This window comes from Lynx canadensis, chromosome B1 (genome assembly GCF_007474595.2).
Source record: "Lynx canadensis isolate LIC74 chromosome B1, mLynCan4.pri.v2, whole genome shotgun sequence".
In the NCBI taxonomy this organism is placed as follows: domain Eukaryota; kingdom Metazoa; phylum Chordata; class Mammalia; order Carnivora; family Felidae; genus Lynx; species Lynx canadensis.
In genome coordinates this window covers 18,350,174-18,365,783 of record NC_044306.2, presented here as the reverse complement: position 1 = coordinate 18,365,783, position 15,610 = coordinate 18,350,174, and the positions used below count along the sequence as shown (strand labels likewise).

Genomic DNA, 15,610 nt, shown 5'->3' with positions numbered 1-15,610 from the left:
AAACTTGGAAGCCCCCTCAATCTCAGGATACGGGTGTGAGTCCCGTGTGTCCTCCCCCGAGCACGTGGCTGCTGGCTGCGGAAGACCTGCGGGTTCGAGGAGCCGCGGATGCGCTGAGGGGATCTGATGCTTGGCTGAGGGTGGACACCGCGGTCGGCAAGTGTGACTCCCCCAAATCACCGCCACTCTTTTATGGTTCAGTGTGCAGGGAGGTATTCCACGGCAGAAAGTTCACCTAGGGACACCTGCCAGGATGTCCAGGAGGCTCAGCTCCCAGTTACAGCGAAAATTCCCGGAAGATCTCTACTGTGAGAAACACCTGGAACCAGTGCAGTTGTTCTGTGTTGATGACCAAATCCTGCTGTGTGGCCAGTGCTTCCACTCTCAGGAGCACGAGAATCACTTGGTGTGTGGAGTACAAGAGGCTGCTGGCGTTTATAGGGTGAGCCTCCTGCAGATCCCAGAGCTCTCTTAACACTGGCCGCCTCCTCTTACTAACTTATTTGGGGGAGGGGAGGCGATATTCTGATCCCGCAAGGCCACTTCCCTTAGGCAGTGTTTATCAGAGAATTCTAAACAGGTACTATATTTAGACCTTAAACGTAAAGGCTAAGAAAACATAGGTGTATTGGCCCTTTTTCAGTTGTCCAAGGTGAAAAATCTAACTATTCTAAAGCAATTACTTTACCTAGAGTTTTGTGATCTATTTCTCTGCAGAAGTTATTCCAGGAGATATTGAACACATTGAAGGAGAAACTTGAAGTAGCTAAAAGCATATTGGCTGATGAGCAAGAAAGAATGGTGATGATTCAGGTCAGTGCTTATCTCGAGTCTTAGGGAATTACCTATAACGTTGGACAGCAAATAACAGAAACAAAGTCAAAAGATGAATGACAAACCAGGAAAAATATTTGAAATCCATTGGTAGGAAAAGTGTTAATTTCTTTACGAATAAAGAACTCTCTAACATCAATAAGCAGAAGACTAGAAATTCAATAGAAAAACGATCAAAGAAATGAGATTTTGCAGAAAAGGAAATGCAACTACCTTTTGAATAAGAAGATCCTGAACTTTTTTTATGGTAAGAAGAATACAAATTAACTCTTAAATTTGTGAAATGACATTTATAACCCTTATTGGAAGATACTAATGATTGCTAACAGTTTATAACAGTGCCATGGGCGAGTGAGCATCTCATGTAGTGTTGGTGGCCATGTAAATCCTGAAACCATTTATTATTTTTTTTAAGTTTGTTTATTTTTGAAGGAGAGAGACACAGAGTGTGAGTGGGGGAGGGGCAGAGAGAGAGGGAGACAGAATCTGAAGCAGGCTCCAGGCTCTGAGCTGTCAGCACAGAGCCTGATGCGGGGCTCAAACTGACAAACCATGAGATCATGACCTGAGCCAAAGTCAGATGCTTAACCAACTGAGCTACCCAGGTGCCCCTCCCCCCTTTTTTTTTAAATTTGAATCCTAAAACCATTTAAAAGGCAGTTTGAGAAATACTGTCCAGAATGAGGGCTTGCTGTCTGTTATGCCCATGTTTCACTTCTGATTTCAAACCTTCTAACTCAAGCCTTTAACTCTATTCTGTGCCAGATATCCAGATTCTGACTCTTCTCTCTTTCAATTTTAAAGAAAATAAATGGTTAGTTGAAGATGATAGAGGAGAAGAATTGACTGACTCTGCAAGAACTTTTCAACTGATCCCCATTTTTTTCAGCCTTAACCACCATATATTCAAAAATAAAATATTAGGGTCCCACTCTTTGCCAGGGACTATACTAGGTGTTGGAGATTCAGTAGTAGGAGAGGGAAAAAAAAATTGCCCTTGTGCAACTGACATTCTCATGGAAGTAAACCAAATAAGTAAAATGAATGTTACATGGTAAATACTATACATTCAGGGAGGGGTGGGCGGAGGGAAGCATGATGGGATATACTTTGAAATAAAGTGATCAGGACCTTGTTCAGAAAGTGGCATTTGAGAAAACTCAAGCTGTTGAGGGATTGAGTTATACTGTTTTGGGAAGAATCTGGTAGGTTCTTAGTTGGGGCTGGAAAGGCAGTGGAAGCTGATAGGTGAGATTAGAAGATACAGGGGCCAAATCTATAGGGCAGCTGACTTTTTTTTTTTAATGTTTATTTATTTTTGAGGGGGAGAGAGACAGTGCCAGCAGGGGAGGGGCAGAGAGAGAGGAAGACACAAAATCTGAAGCAGGCTCCAGACTGAGCTGTCGGCACAGAGCAGGAAGTAGGGCTCAAACTCACAAACCTAACCTTGAGAGATCATGACCTGAGCTAAAGTCCACTTAACCGAATGAGCCACCCAGGCACCCCTAGGGCAGATGACTTTAAATGAAATAGGGAAGGGCGCCTTGGTGGCTTAGTCTGTTAAGCGTCTGACTTCATTTCAGCTCAGGTCATGATGTCAAAGTTCTTGGTTTCCAGCCCCATATCAGGATCTGTGCTGGCAGTGCAGAGCCTGCTTGGGATTCTCTCACTCTCTCTGCCCTTCTCCTGCTCTCTGTCTTAATCTCTCAAAATAAATAAATAAACTTAAAAAAAATTTTTTAAATGAAATAGGGAAACGAGGAAAGTTTTGAACAGAGGGGTGGCTTGATTGAACTTTCATTCTCACAGAAACACTGACTGCTGAGATAAAACAAGACTGTAGGAGGGTGAGAGCAGAGGTGGGATACTTGACAGGGGACTGTTGTAGTTATCAGGGACAGGTGATGGTGAACCAGAGGTTAGTGGTAGAGGTGGTGAGCAGTGGTTCGGTTCTTGATAAGTATTGACTGCGGAGTCTCATGAGATGAAATATCATTAAGCTGGCCACTCCCAGTGCCAGTCTGTAGCTCCAACTTCCAAGTGATACAGGCTTTCACATCCAACTTCTATTCAACATCTCTTTTGGATGACTGATTGACTAATCAAAACCAGCATATCCAAAAACTGAGCTGCTGATACACTCCCTGCCTCTACAATCTATCCCTCCCTTGTTTTCCTGTTTTGGCAACTTCCTTCTTCCACTTGCTTTATCTAACAACTTTGGTGTCACCCTACCATTTCCCTTTCCTGATACTCACTATCCAAAGCATCAGCCAAATCCATTTGCCCCACCTTCCAATTTTCCTCATCTCCCCCTCTTTGTCACTGTGATTGTAGATTCCTCAGTTTTCTAAGTCGGTTAACATGTGTTCATCTGCATTGCATGTTCTAAGATTATGTTGATGTTGGTTGATCTTGAAACGTTCTTTGCCCTCTGTATGTATGCATTTTGTTTCTTCCCCTGTACTTGATATTCCCTTGTCTTTATATTGGAGTTAGAGATGGAAAGTGACCATGAATATTTATCTCTGCTGTTTAACTTGAAGTCTCTTATCTATACCTGTGATGAAGGGAGAAGAGCAGGATTTTAAAGAGATGATTGAGTCTGAATATAGAATAAGGTTCCGGTTGATGGTTGAAGAGATGAACTTCCGGAGCCTACAAGACTGCGTATTCAACCCAAAGTTGAGGGAAGACCATCTGAATCAAGTGCTGGCGTTTGCCACAGAGCTGAAGGGGCAGTCCCAGGAAACGCTACAGGTGAGAGGTGGAAAACAGCACGGTCACAGTATTTGGGAAATGAGGGAAAGGGGAGCTGAACATTATTTCAATTCTAGAATGAGACATCCAGTGACAGCCACATGTACATTAAAAGAATGTATGTATTCAGCCGGCCGTTCTATTTCCGGTCACTTATCTTACAGATATACTTACATGCATATAAAAAGATACAAGGATAAGGGAATGCTGTAAAATTATTCCAGTATAGAGCCATGGTTTAGAGGTCATGTTTGAAGCCAGACTGGTGAAATTCCTACCTGGCTTCTGCTATTTACTAGTCTCTAAGTGGCTACTCTAACCTATACATGTTTAACCTGAGACTCAGTTTCCTTAGCTATAAAGTGGAGAAAATACCTGTAGTTTTTATGCTATTGTGAGGATTGAATGTGATAATCTACATAAAGCTCTTTAAATAGTGTTTGTACGTATTATGCAGTGGAGACTATTAGGCATTATTATTAACTGTAATGTTTGATAGCAAGAGATTAAGTACAACCTATATCCATCAATACAGGACTCTCAAAATAGATTGTATTATGTACTTAAAATGGAATGCTCTTCAGCAGTTAGAAAAGATAACACAGCCGCATGTGTATGGATAAAAAATGCTCTCCAAGAACATATTATTTATTAATAAAAAACAAGTAGGGGCGCCTGGGTGGCTCAGTAGGTTAAGCAACCAACTTCAGCTCAAGTCATGATCTCACAGTTCGTGGGTTCGAGCCCCACTTCGGGCTCTGTGCTGACAGCTCAGAGTCTGGAGCCTGCTTCAGATTCTGTGTCTCCCTCTCTCTTTGCCCCTCCCCTGCTCACTCTCTGTCTCTCTCAAAAATAAACATTAAAAATTTTTTTTTAAAGTAAGGTATAATATGCATCATTTGTGTTAAGAAGAAAGATAACATGAGCATGTGCTCTTATGCCTAGATAAAGCATCTTTGCAAGGATAAAAAATGTCAGTAGCTTGATTCATTCTTTCTTATTAATTGATTATATTTTTAATTTCAAATCTTAATTTTTTTTTTTTTTAATTTTTTTTTCCACGTTTATTTATTTTTGGGACAGAGAGAGACAGAGCATGAACAGGGGAGGGGCAGAGAGAGAGGGAGACACAGAATCGGAAACAGGCTCCAGGCTCTGAGCCATCAGCCCAGAGCCCGATGCGGGGCTCGAACTCACGGACCGTGAGATCGTGACCTGGCTGAAGTCGGACGCTTAACCGACTGCGCCACCCAGGCGCCCCTCAAATCTTAATTTAATGAAGGTAATAGGAGACTTTCTGGACAAAACTGTACAGCAAAATAACGTGATCTGTTTTAGAGTCAGGTTGTCTTCTGTATAAGTGGACTATGTGCATACCTTCCACATCAACACAAATATATCGTGTCAAAGAATCTAGCTTCTAGTGAGGTGTCCTTCTTGATACAGAGGAGTTGTCGGGCCATATCTACTTATATGTATTTCTGAAATGGCAGGAAGAAAAGTGCATTGAAGAGGTAGTTGAATTAGTGAATAAATGTGATTATCACTTGTAAAATAATAATAAGGAGATGATTCTGCAGAGACTGAATGATTTGGGGAAAGAGAACATGAATAAACTGAAGGAGAGTGAAGGCCGGCTTTCAGGACACATCTGCAGCCTTCAAAAGATGACTGTAGAGCTGGAGAAGAAGTGTGGGAAATACACCCTAATGGTGCTCCAGGTAAGATTCCAGAAATGATCTTCATTGCAGTATTTGAGAAATGAGAAGTGGACCGTGCTCATTAAGTGTCAATTCTAGAATATTCTATAATTTGCAAACATACATGAAGGCTGTGTAGCTTTTGGCAGTCACCAAAAGCATTATGAATTATCTAAAACCCTGGTACAGGGGAGAGTTACTTCATGGTATGAATTCTCACCTTAAGACTATCAGTAATTAGTTTGAATTGAGATATCCCTTATTAGGGTGAATAATTGGTTAGTCGAATAATGACACATCAATACAATAGAATATTCTGCAACCAGAAAAAAAGAATGAAACAACTCTATAGTGGTAAAAGGTATTTTCAGGGTATTTGATTGGAGTGGAAACATACGGAACTGCTTTTTTGTTTGGTTTTGTGGATACGTATATATGTATAGACATATGTTCGTTAACATTCACGGACTGACTTTGGCAAAATAAACGCAGAGATTGTAACACAAACATTGAGCAGTAACCTTGGAGAAACAAGGGTGAGATTTATTTGCATAGTATTGTATATTTTAAATGCATCACCTTTCAACTAGTAAATTATTATCTTTTTAAGACTTTATCTATATCCTGCTGCTGCTGGACTCATATTTGCAATGGGAGTGCTCTTATTTGAGAAATACTTGCTGGTAAACTGTTGGGTTCTATTCTAGAGCCCAGTCCCAGACAGTTAAAGTAGGTGTGGCTCAGTTATGCTCAGCTTCTGACCCAGCTTCCCCCACCGTCCCCAGTTTAGCAAGCCCTTGCACCTGCTCAACTCTTGCCATTGACAGTATAGAAAGCAAGTAGATGGGCAGAGTTTGAAATGATGACTATTCTGGATAAGATGACTGAGGTGAGGAATGGAAAATATGTCCCTTGGGAAAGGTAAATCAAAACCACAGTGAGGGACACCTGGATGGCTCAGTCATTTAAGTGTCCACCTCTTGATTTCAGCTCAGGTCATGGTCTCATGGTTCATGGGATCGAGCCATGCTGTCAGTGCAGAGCCTGCTTGGGATTCTCTCTCTCTCTCTCTCTCTCTCTCTCTCTCTCTCTCTCTCTCTCTCTCCCTCTCCCCCCACTCCCTCTCCCCCTCTCTCCCTGTCTCCCTCTCCCTCCCTCCCTTTCTCCTCTCTCAAAAATAAACATTTAAATAAAAAACTACAATGAGATAGACCCTCTCAACTGTTAGAATGACTATCATCAATAAAAGACAATGGGTGCTGGTGAGGATGTGGTGAAAAGGGAGTACTTAAACATTGTTGGTGGGAATGTAAATTGGTCCAACCGCTGTAGAAAACAATATGGAAGTATTTCAAAAAATGAGAAATAGATCTACCATATGATCCAGCAATTCCCTTTGTGTGCCTATACCCAAAGGAAATGAAAACAGAATTTCAAAGAGATACACATACTCATGTTTGGAAACAACCCAAATGTCCATTAACAGATAAATGAATGAAAAAGGTGTGGTACGTATGCATGATGGAATATTACTGAGCCATGAGAAAGGAAAATATCCTCCCATCTGTGATAACATGGATAGACTGTGAACACATTGTGCTTAAGCAAGATAAGTCAGAAATACAACTATTGTACAATATTGCTTATATATAGAATCTAAAAAAGTTAAACCTATTTAAAAAAACAAAAGTAAAAGGGTACGTACTGGAGAATGGAATAGGGTGGCAGATCGTTGATAAGAGTGATGGTGTTTAAGGGCACAAACTTGTAATAAATAGTAATAAACAATAGAGATCTAATGGGTGGTATAATGAATATATAAAACAATATTGTGTTATAAGTGTATGATGTGATAAATTTTGCAGTCATTACATCATGACCTGAGCCAAAGTCGGACACTTAACCACACAGGCACCCCAAGCATCTGGACTCTCCATCTTGGCTCGGGTCATGATCTCATGGTTTGTGAGTTCAAGACCCACATCAGGTTCTGTGCTGACAGTGCAGAGCCTGCTTGGAATTCTCTCTCTCCCTCTGTCTCTGCCTCTGCCTCTCTCTCTCTCTCTCTCTCTCTCTCTCAAAATAAATAAACCTTAAAAAAAAGTTTTAAAAGAAGGAAAGAAAGACATCCAGATTAAATATAAATCTTGTCAAGACATCATCTGACTCAGCAGGTTCTAAATTCCATGTAAAATGACTATATAGTCCCTGAATAATAAAACTAAGAATATTAAAACAAAAAACCCAAATAGTTACCTTGGGAATATAACTGTGATTTTAAGTATTTTTTCTGACTTCTACCATTCAGTGTTAAAATTTGGTATCTGATAATTAGTACCATGAAGCTGAGGAAATTATGTAGAAATCGAGTTTCATTATGAGAAGATATTTTCAGGGGTACAACTCACAAGAGGCGTGGCTCAGGTACTGACCTTATCTCTTTTTCACCCTGCAGAATGCAGGATCTTCTTTGAAAAGGTAAGTTTTCATTTTGGAAACATTGGGGTGGGAGTCAAGGTCTGATACACGAGCACCCAGGAGTAGGGATGTTGGGGTAAGGATCGGGAGGTCATGTAACAAGATCCATCCTCTGAATAGTGGGGGGCCTGGCGTCTGCACAGATAACAGGCTGTCCTTTTTTTAATAGGAGTGAGTCACTACTGCTTCAGTGTCTGGAGCAAGCCCAAATCACGGACCTGAGTTTATGCCAAGTAACAGGAATGAGCAGAATGCTCAAAGTTCTGCAAAGTAAGTCGACACACCTCCATGATTACAGGGCACTTGACTTTGTATTGGAAAATCCAGCGAACATCCTACCATAAATACAAGTAGATTCCAAAGAGCTTAAGGATTTAAAAAGACTGGAGAGTTTAATAATGCTATGCACATTGGATAGTTATCAAGAAAATAATTGTATGCTCTTATGTTGAAAGGCTCTCCTGTACAAATCCTTTCCCAGTTTTCAACCCTGAAACATGATTGCAAGAAGATTTCAATTAAAAAAAAAAAATTAAACTTCTAGGGGAAAAAATGTCAACATGTATAATGAAAGATTTCTATCTCCTGCCCCACTGCCTTTTCTGGAATGTCCTGCAGGTGGATTCATACGGTAGGTAGCCTTTTAAGTCTGGCTTTTTTCACTTAGCGTAAAGCATGAGAGGCATATCCAAGTTTGTTGTGTGTATCAGTAGTTTATTCTTTTTTGTTGTTGTGTTGTACTCCATTGTATGAATAGACCACAATTTATTCTCTTGCAGTTCCATGGCCACTTGAATTATTTCTAAATATATGCTATAAATATTTGCTTAGAGAGTTTTAAGTGGACGTGACTTCTTTTCTCTTGGTTGCATATCTAGGAGAGGGACTGTAAAATTTGTTTTCCAAATTGGCTGTGCCATTTTCCATTCCCACTGTTAATGTATGAGATTCAGTTGCTCTACATCGTCATAAGCATTTGGTAGTGTCACTTTTTTTTTCTTTAATTAAAGCTGACCTAATAGATACGTAGTTATATATCACTTTAAATTTTAATTTGCATTTGTGAAATGACTAAGGATGTCGGGCATATTTTCATGTTTATTTGTACTTTATTATATCTATTTGAAGTATATCTATAAACATTTTGCCTATTTTTAAAATTTTGTTGTATATTATTAAGTTTTGTGATTTCTTTGTATTTTCTGATTAATATTTACCAGTTCTTTATCAGACACGTTTTGCAAATATTTATTCCACTCTGTGATTTATATTTTCTTTTTTTATTAAATTTTTAATTTTAATTCCAATGTTGTTAGTGCACAGTGTTTTATTAGTTTCAGGTGCACAAGTAGTGATCCAAAAAGCCTGTACATTACTCAGTGCTCATCATGAGAAGTGTATTCTTATTCCCCATTGCCTGTTATACCCCTTCCCCAACCTGCGTCCCTCTGGTAACCATCAGTTTGGTTCTCATAGTTAAGAGTCTGTTTTTCAGTTTGTCTTCTGAAAAAGAAGACATTTGTTCTTTTTGTTCATTTGTTCTGTTTCTTAAATTCCACATGAATGAAATCATGGTATTTGTATTTCTTTGACTCGCTTATTTCACTTAGCATTATAGTCTTTATTTACATCCATGTTGTTGCAAATAGCAAGATTTCATCCTTTTGTGTGGCTGACTGATATTCCATTGTGTATATCTACCACTTCTTCTTTACCCATTCATCTGTTGGTGGACACTTGGGTGGCTTGTATATCTTGATTATTGCAAATAATTTTGAAATTCAGCTTACCAACTTTTTTTTCTGTTATGGTTTGTGCTATTTGTGTGCTAAGAAGTATTTTAGTATCCAAATAAAGATTTTTTTTTTCTTGAAGCTTTAGCTCTTACATTTATGTCTGTTATTCTTTTGGAGTCATATGTGTGTATGACTCAGGATCTGGTATAACTCCCCACCTGCTCCTTTTTTTGTTCATGTATGTATCCTTTTTTGTTCATGTTGTTCCAGCATTATTTGGTGAAGATATTATTCATTAAATTTACTTAGCACCTTTGTTGAAAATCAGCTGGCACGTTTAAGCAGGTCTATATTGACTCTAATAGGTCCATTGATCACTGTGTTTTTCCTTTTGCTAATACAACACTGTCTTGAATGTGTACTCTATAGGAAGTCTTAAAATTGGCATGTGAGTTTTCCAAATTTGTTCTTATAAAAATAATTTTGCCTACTCTAGATCCTTTGCTTTTTCACATAAATTTTAAAATCAGCTTGTTGGGTTCTACAAAAAAAAACCCTGAGATTTTAAATGGTGTTATATTGAACGTATAGATTAATTTAGGGATAAGATGACATATTTCTTTTTAGGTTTGCTTCACTCATCAATGTTTTGAAGTTTTCAGCAAACAAATATCATGCATATTAGATGGGTCTCTAAGTATTTTATAGTTTTTAGTTCTTATACACACTTCTAATTGAAATTTTATTCATTTCTAGTTTATTGCTTATATATAAAAATAATTTGTATATATTGACATTGCATCTATGACTATGCTAAACTCATTCTGAGCTGGTGGCTTTTTTATAGATTCTTTGGGATTTTCTGCAAAGAGAATCAGGTGCTCTATTAATACAGGCAGTTTTATTTCTTTCCAATATGTAATCCTTTCTGTATTTTTCTCACCTTGTACTGGTGCTATGACCTCAAATATAATATCACATAGGAGCACTGAGAAACATTTGCCTTGTTCTTGATCTTAGGGTGAAAGAAAGCATTAAGTCTTTCATCTTGAACTTTTCATTAGCTGTAGGTTTTTGTAGTTGCCTTTCATCAAGTTAAGGAAGTTCTCCCTCTATTCCTGGTTTGCTAAAACTTTGTATCGTGAACAAATGTTGAATTTATTAGATGCATATTTTTTCTTCATATATTAATATGATAAATATATTTTTTCATATGTTGGCCCAGCCTTGCATTCCAGGAGTAAACCTGGTTATGATGTTTCATCCATTTTATATATTGCTGGATTCAATGTGCTAATACTTTAAAGAATTTTGGTATTTAGGTTAATGAGGCATATTGATATATAGCTTTCTTATAATCGTCCATAGACACTTCAGTTTATTTATACAACACCCAGTGCTCATCCCAACAAGTGCCTTCCTCAGTGCCCATCACCCACTTTCCCCTTTCCCCCATCAACCCTCAGTTTTTTCTCAGTACTTAAGAGTCTCTTATGGTTTGCCTCCCTCCCTCTCTGTAACTTTTTTTTCCCCTTTCTTCCCCTCCCATGGTCTTCTGTTAAGTTGCTCAAGATCCACATATGAGTGAAAACGTATGGTATCTGGCTTTCTCTGACTGACTTATTTCACTTAGCATAATACCCTCCAATTCCATCCACGTTGCTGCAAATGGCCAGATTTTATTCTTTCTCATTGCCAAGTAGTATTCCATTGGATATATAAACCCCATCTTCTTTATCCATTCATCAGTTGATGGACATTTAGGCCCTTTCCATAATTTGGCTATTGTTGAAAGTGCTGCTATAAACATTGGGATGCAAGTGCCCCTATGCATCAGCACTCCTGTATCCCTTGGGTAAATTCCTAGCGGTGCTATTGCTGGCTCATAAGGTAGATCTATTTTTAATTTTTTGAGGAAGCTCCACACTGTTTTCCAGAGCGGCTGCACCAGTTTGCATTCCCACCAACAGTGCAAGAGGGTTCCCGTTTCTCCACATCCTCTCCAGCATCTATAGTCTCCTGATTTGTTCATTTTAGCCACTCTGACTGGTGTGAGGTGGTATTTCAGTGTGGTTTTGATTTGTATTTCCCTGATGAGGAGTGACGTTGAGCATCTTTTCATGTGCCTGTTGGCCATCTGGATGTCTTCTTTAGGGAAGTGTCTATTCATGTCTTCTGCCCATTTCTTCACTGGATTATTTGTTTTTTGGATGTGGAGTTTGGTGAGTTCTTTATAGATTTTAGATACTAGCCCTTTATCCAATATGTCATTTGCAAATATCTTTTCCCATTCCGTTGGTTGGCTTTTAGTTTTGTTGATTGTTGCCTTGGCAGTGCAGAAGTTTTTTATCTTGATGACATCCCAATAGTTCATATTTGCTTTTAATTCTCTTGCCTTTGGAGACGTGTCAAGTGAGAAATTGCTGCGGCTGAGGTCAGAGAGGTTTTTTCCCGCTTTCTTCTCTAGGGTTTTGATGGTTTCTTGTCTCATATTTAGGCCCTTCATCCATTTTGAGTTTATTTTTGTGTACGGTGTAAGAAAGTGGTCTAGTTTCATTCTTCTGCATGTTGCTGTCCAGTTCTACAAGCACCATTTGTTAAAGAGACTTTTTTTTCCATCAGATACTGTTACCTGCTTTGTTAAAGATTAGTTGGCCATACATTTATGGGTTCAATTCTGGGTTCTCTATTCGATTCCATTGGTCTATGTGTTTGTTTTTGTGCCAGTACCATACTGTCTTGATGATTACAACTTTGTGGTAGAGGCTAAAGTCTGTGATGCCTCCCACTTTGGTTTTCTTTTTCAACATTACTTTGGCTATTCGGGGTCTTTTGTGGTTCCATACAAATTTTAGGATTGTTTGTTCTAGCTTTGAGAAGAATGCTGGTGCAATTTTGATTGGGATTGCATTGAATGTGTAGATTGCTTTGGGTAGTATTGACATTTTAGCAAAATTTATTCTTCCAATCCATAAGCATGGAATGTTTTTCCATTTCTTTGTATCTTCTTCAATTTCCTTCATAAGCTTTCTATAGTTTTCAGCATACAGATCTTTTACATCCTTGGTTAGGTTTATTCCCAGGTATTTTATGGTTCTTGGTGCAATTGTGAATGGGATCAGTTTCTTTATTTCTCTTTCTGTTGCTTCATTATTCGTGTATAAAAATGCAACCAATTTCTGTACATTAATTTTGTACGCTGCGACTTTGCTAAATTCATATATCAGTTCTAGCAGACTTTTGGTGGAGTCATAGACACTTTAATTTTCATTTCTAGATAATCTATTTTGTTCTTTGTCAAATCCATTTGGTCTTGCTTTTTAGCTTTTCTATATCCTGTAGATATTTTTAAGCTTTTCTTTTGTCTTCAAACTTGTAAGCAAAAATTATTTTAGTTCAGTGCCTGGTAATTCCAATATCTAAAGTTATTCAGGTTTATTTCTGCTAATCTCAATAGTGCTTTCTTGGGGCACCCGAGTGGCTCAGTTGGTTAAGCGTCCGACTTTGGCTCAGGTCATGATCTCACGGTTTGTGAGTTCGAGCCCTGCGTCAGGCTCTGGGCTGACAGCTCAGAGCCTGGAGCCAGCTTCAGATTCTGTGTCTCCCTCTGTCTGCCCCTCTGCTGATTGCACTCTGTCTCTCGCATTGTCTCAAAAATAAACATTAAAAACAAATTTAAAAAAAAAATAGCACTTTCTTACTTTGAGTATGTGTTTGATTTTTTTAAACAGAAAGTTTTGCTTTTTTCCTTGGATATTATTTTTAGAAATTCTTTGAGTTCAAAAATGAATATATGCGTTATTGTAGAGAGAGTCCGCATATGTTTCTGCCCATCTTCTGGAAATACTAAAAGTTTGGGACAGCTTGTATTTAAATGTAAAGTCTTATGGCTTTTAAGACCACCTAATAATATGAATGAGGCCTAAACTCCAGAAATTTAAGTGCATTTGGCATCAAAACTTTCTGCTGGATTAGAAATTAGAGTAAGAAATAAGGAACTACTCCAGGTTTACGCTTTAGCAACTGAAGAAGTAAGTATGCTGTTAACGGAAGTAGAAACTAGAAAGGGGTAGTTTTGAAGTTCCATTTTGGGCACAGTATGTGTTAAATGCCTGTGTTATTTTGAACTGGTATTTCGCAACTTCTCCATGAAGTAAGCCATGAACATATAGAAGATATTTAAAACTGAGGCTAGGTGAAGTAACCTGGGGAGAAAGAGTGCATGTAGTGAAAAGGACGACCCACCATTTAGCCCTGAGAAACTGTTGAGGAGAAAGAGATAAAGAGAAGGAACATTTTGAGGTATGAAGGCAAGTGTTACTTTCATCCAAGTATGAGAAATCACATTGAGCTTTCTTGTTCTCAGCTTGATTTTTTTTTTTTTTCTGGAGGATTCCTTCAGGTCTTCTAGCCTCTGCTAATATGTTATTTTGATTTACTCAATATCAAGGGCCTGCTGGCAACAATTTATAGGCATCCGGGTCACACTCTAGTGATATTTAAAATGAGAGCAATTTAGTTACAGGGAATCACAGCCGGTCACAGGGAAAAGCCTGATCTGTTAGGAGATTCTGATGATTCTGTAGGGGAATAGATCTTGGAGTTCCAGGCTTGGAGATCTTCAGAGGAGTAGAGATGGGTCCCAGGTGATACCTAAGTAGGATTGGATGCCATTTTTACAGCCTGCTCAAATTCCTTTCTGGTTTGACAGGTACTTCCAAACCTCTGTGTGCTCCATTATTCTTTGTTCTTCCTCCTCAGATTGCATCTCCTTCCATTATCTCACTTTCTTCTCTGGTGTCCACTTCTTGAAACAAAGCTCAGAGGTTACCTGTCCTGAACTCTTGGATTGCCTCTTCCATATCTGTGCCTCTGACACTTGAGCCCACTCATTGGCAAGCCTCTGCATGTTAGAAATAGTCTGTGGTGTGGGCATGGTCAACTCTCACTGAATTTAACTGAGTTTCTCTCTCCCTGCAGGAGCTGTCACTTTGGATCCTAAAACAGCTAATCCCTGTTTGGTCTTATCTGAGGATCTGAGAAGCATGCATCTCAGAAATGTCCAGCAGGACTTGCCTCGCAGCCCAGGAAGATTTGTCTTCAGTGCCACCGTGTTGGGTGTGGAAAGCTTCACCTCAGGGAGGCACTACTGGGAGGTGGATGTGGAGAAGGCCACCAAGTGGCAGTTGGGGGTATCTGAAGATTCTGCCAGCAGACATGGTGATCTACCCACCGCTTTGGGAAATAAAGTCTTGCTCATGGGTTCTTTGATGGGAACCAATTATACCTTCTGGGCCTTTCCCCCTCTGAAGAGGGTCTCCTTGAGAGGAGAGCAGATGCACAAAGTTGGAGTGTTCCTGGACTGTGAGTCTGGGCAGATATCCTTCTATGATGTGGCAAACAGATCCCTCATTTATAATTTCTCTTCCCTCACCTTCCAAGGAGCTCTCAGGCCCATATTTTCTCTTTGTATCCCAAGTGGAGTCACCAATTCAGACTCACTTAGCATTTGTCTTCCTCCCGTTTCTTCTTGTGATGTTACTATTAGCCCACAGTCTTCCTTGGTATGAAATCTAAGAGGGGGCAGAAGTAAAGAGTTTGACTTTGTAAAAGAATCTACATAAAGTAATCCAATAAAAGATTTCTCACACTTGAGTTGGAATCTAGTTCATTATCCCAGAGTTTATATTCATGTGGCTTTCAACACCTATTTAGTGGCAGAGGTTACATTGAAACTGAGTCATGAATGATAATAACGGAAGGTCCCTACTAATTAGAACAGTAAATGCATATGCAGCATAAAATTGGGAACTTAGAGAAGTAATACAGCCTGGACTCTATAGGACTAAGTTAAGGACTCTAGCGACTTCTGAAAACACAATTAGATATAATCAAGACTTTAGATTTGAGGACATCATCACAGTGACAGGTGAAATGAAGACATCCTTTGATCCTATTACTGGCAGTGTCAAGACTTCCTGACATCGTTCTAAACAGAGAACTCGATTTCCCTGGGTACTTTATCTGGGTGGGGAGGAGGTATTGCAGAAAATGTGAATATTTTAAAATTATTTTTGCAAGTATTCTACTTTCTTACAAGGA

General features: G+C 39.0%; 1 protein-coding gene across 1 annotated transcript; it reads left to right on the top strand.

The window, feature by feature from the left end:
- The first annotated feature begins 253 nt into the window (after positions 1 to 253).
- TRIML2 (tripartite motif family like 2) lies at positions 254 to 15,080 on the top strand. The gene is made up of 7 exons (XM_030311847.1): positions 254 to 442; positions 718 to 813; positions 3,406 to 3,594; positions 5,175 to 5,315; positions 7,750 to 7,772; positions 7,942 to 8,042; positions 14,489 to 15,080. Exons 1-7 carry the CDS (start codon positions 254 to 256, stop codon positions 15,076 to 15,078), a joined length of 1,329 nt encoding a protein of 442 aa, XP_030167707.1. The 3' UTR covers positions 15,079 to 15,080.
- Positions 15,081 to 15,610: the final 530 nt, after the last annotated feature.

Excerpts from the sequence above, each read along its gene's own strand:
- TRIML2 (XM_030311847.1), top strand. The coding sequence starts at position 254 with ATGTCCAGGAGGCTCAGCTCCCAGTTACAGCGAAAATTCCCGGAAGAT. Across the intron at positions 3,595-5,174 it reads AGTCCCAGGAAACGCTACAG|AGACTGAATGATTTGGGGAA; the intron begins GTGAGAGGTGGA and ends ATGATTCTGCAG. Across the intron at positions 8,043-14,488 it reads AATGCTCAAAGTTCTGCAAA|GAGCTGTCACTTTGGATCCT; the intron begins GTAAGTCGACAC and ends CTCTCCCTGCAG.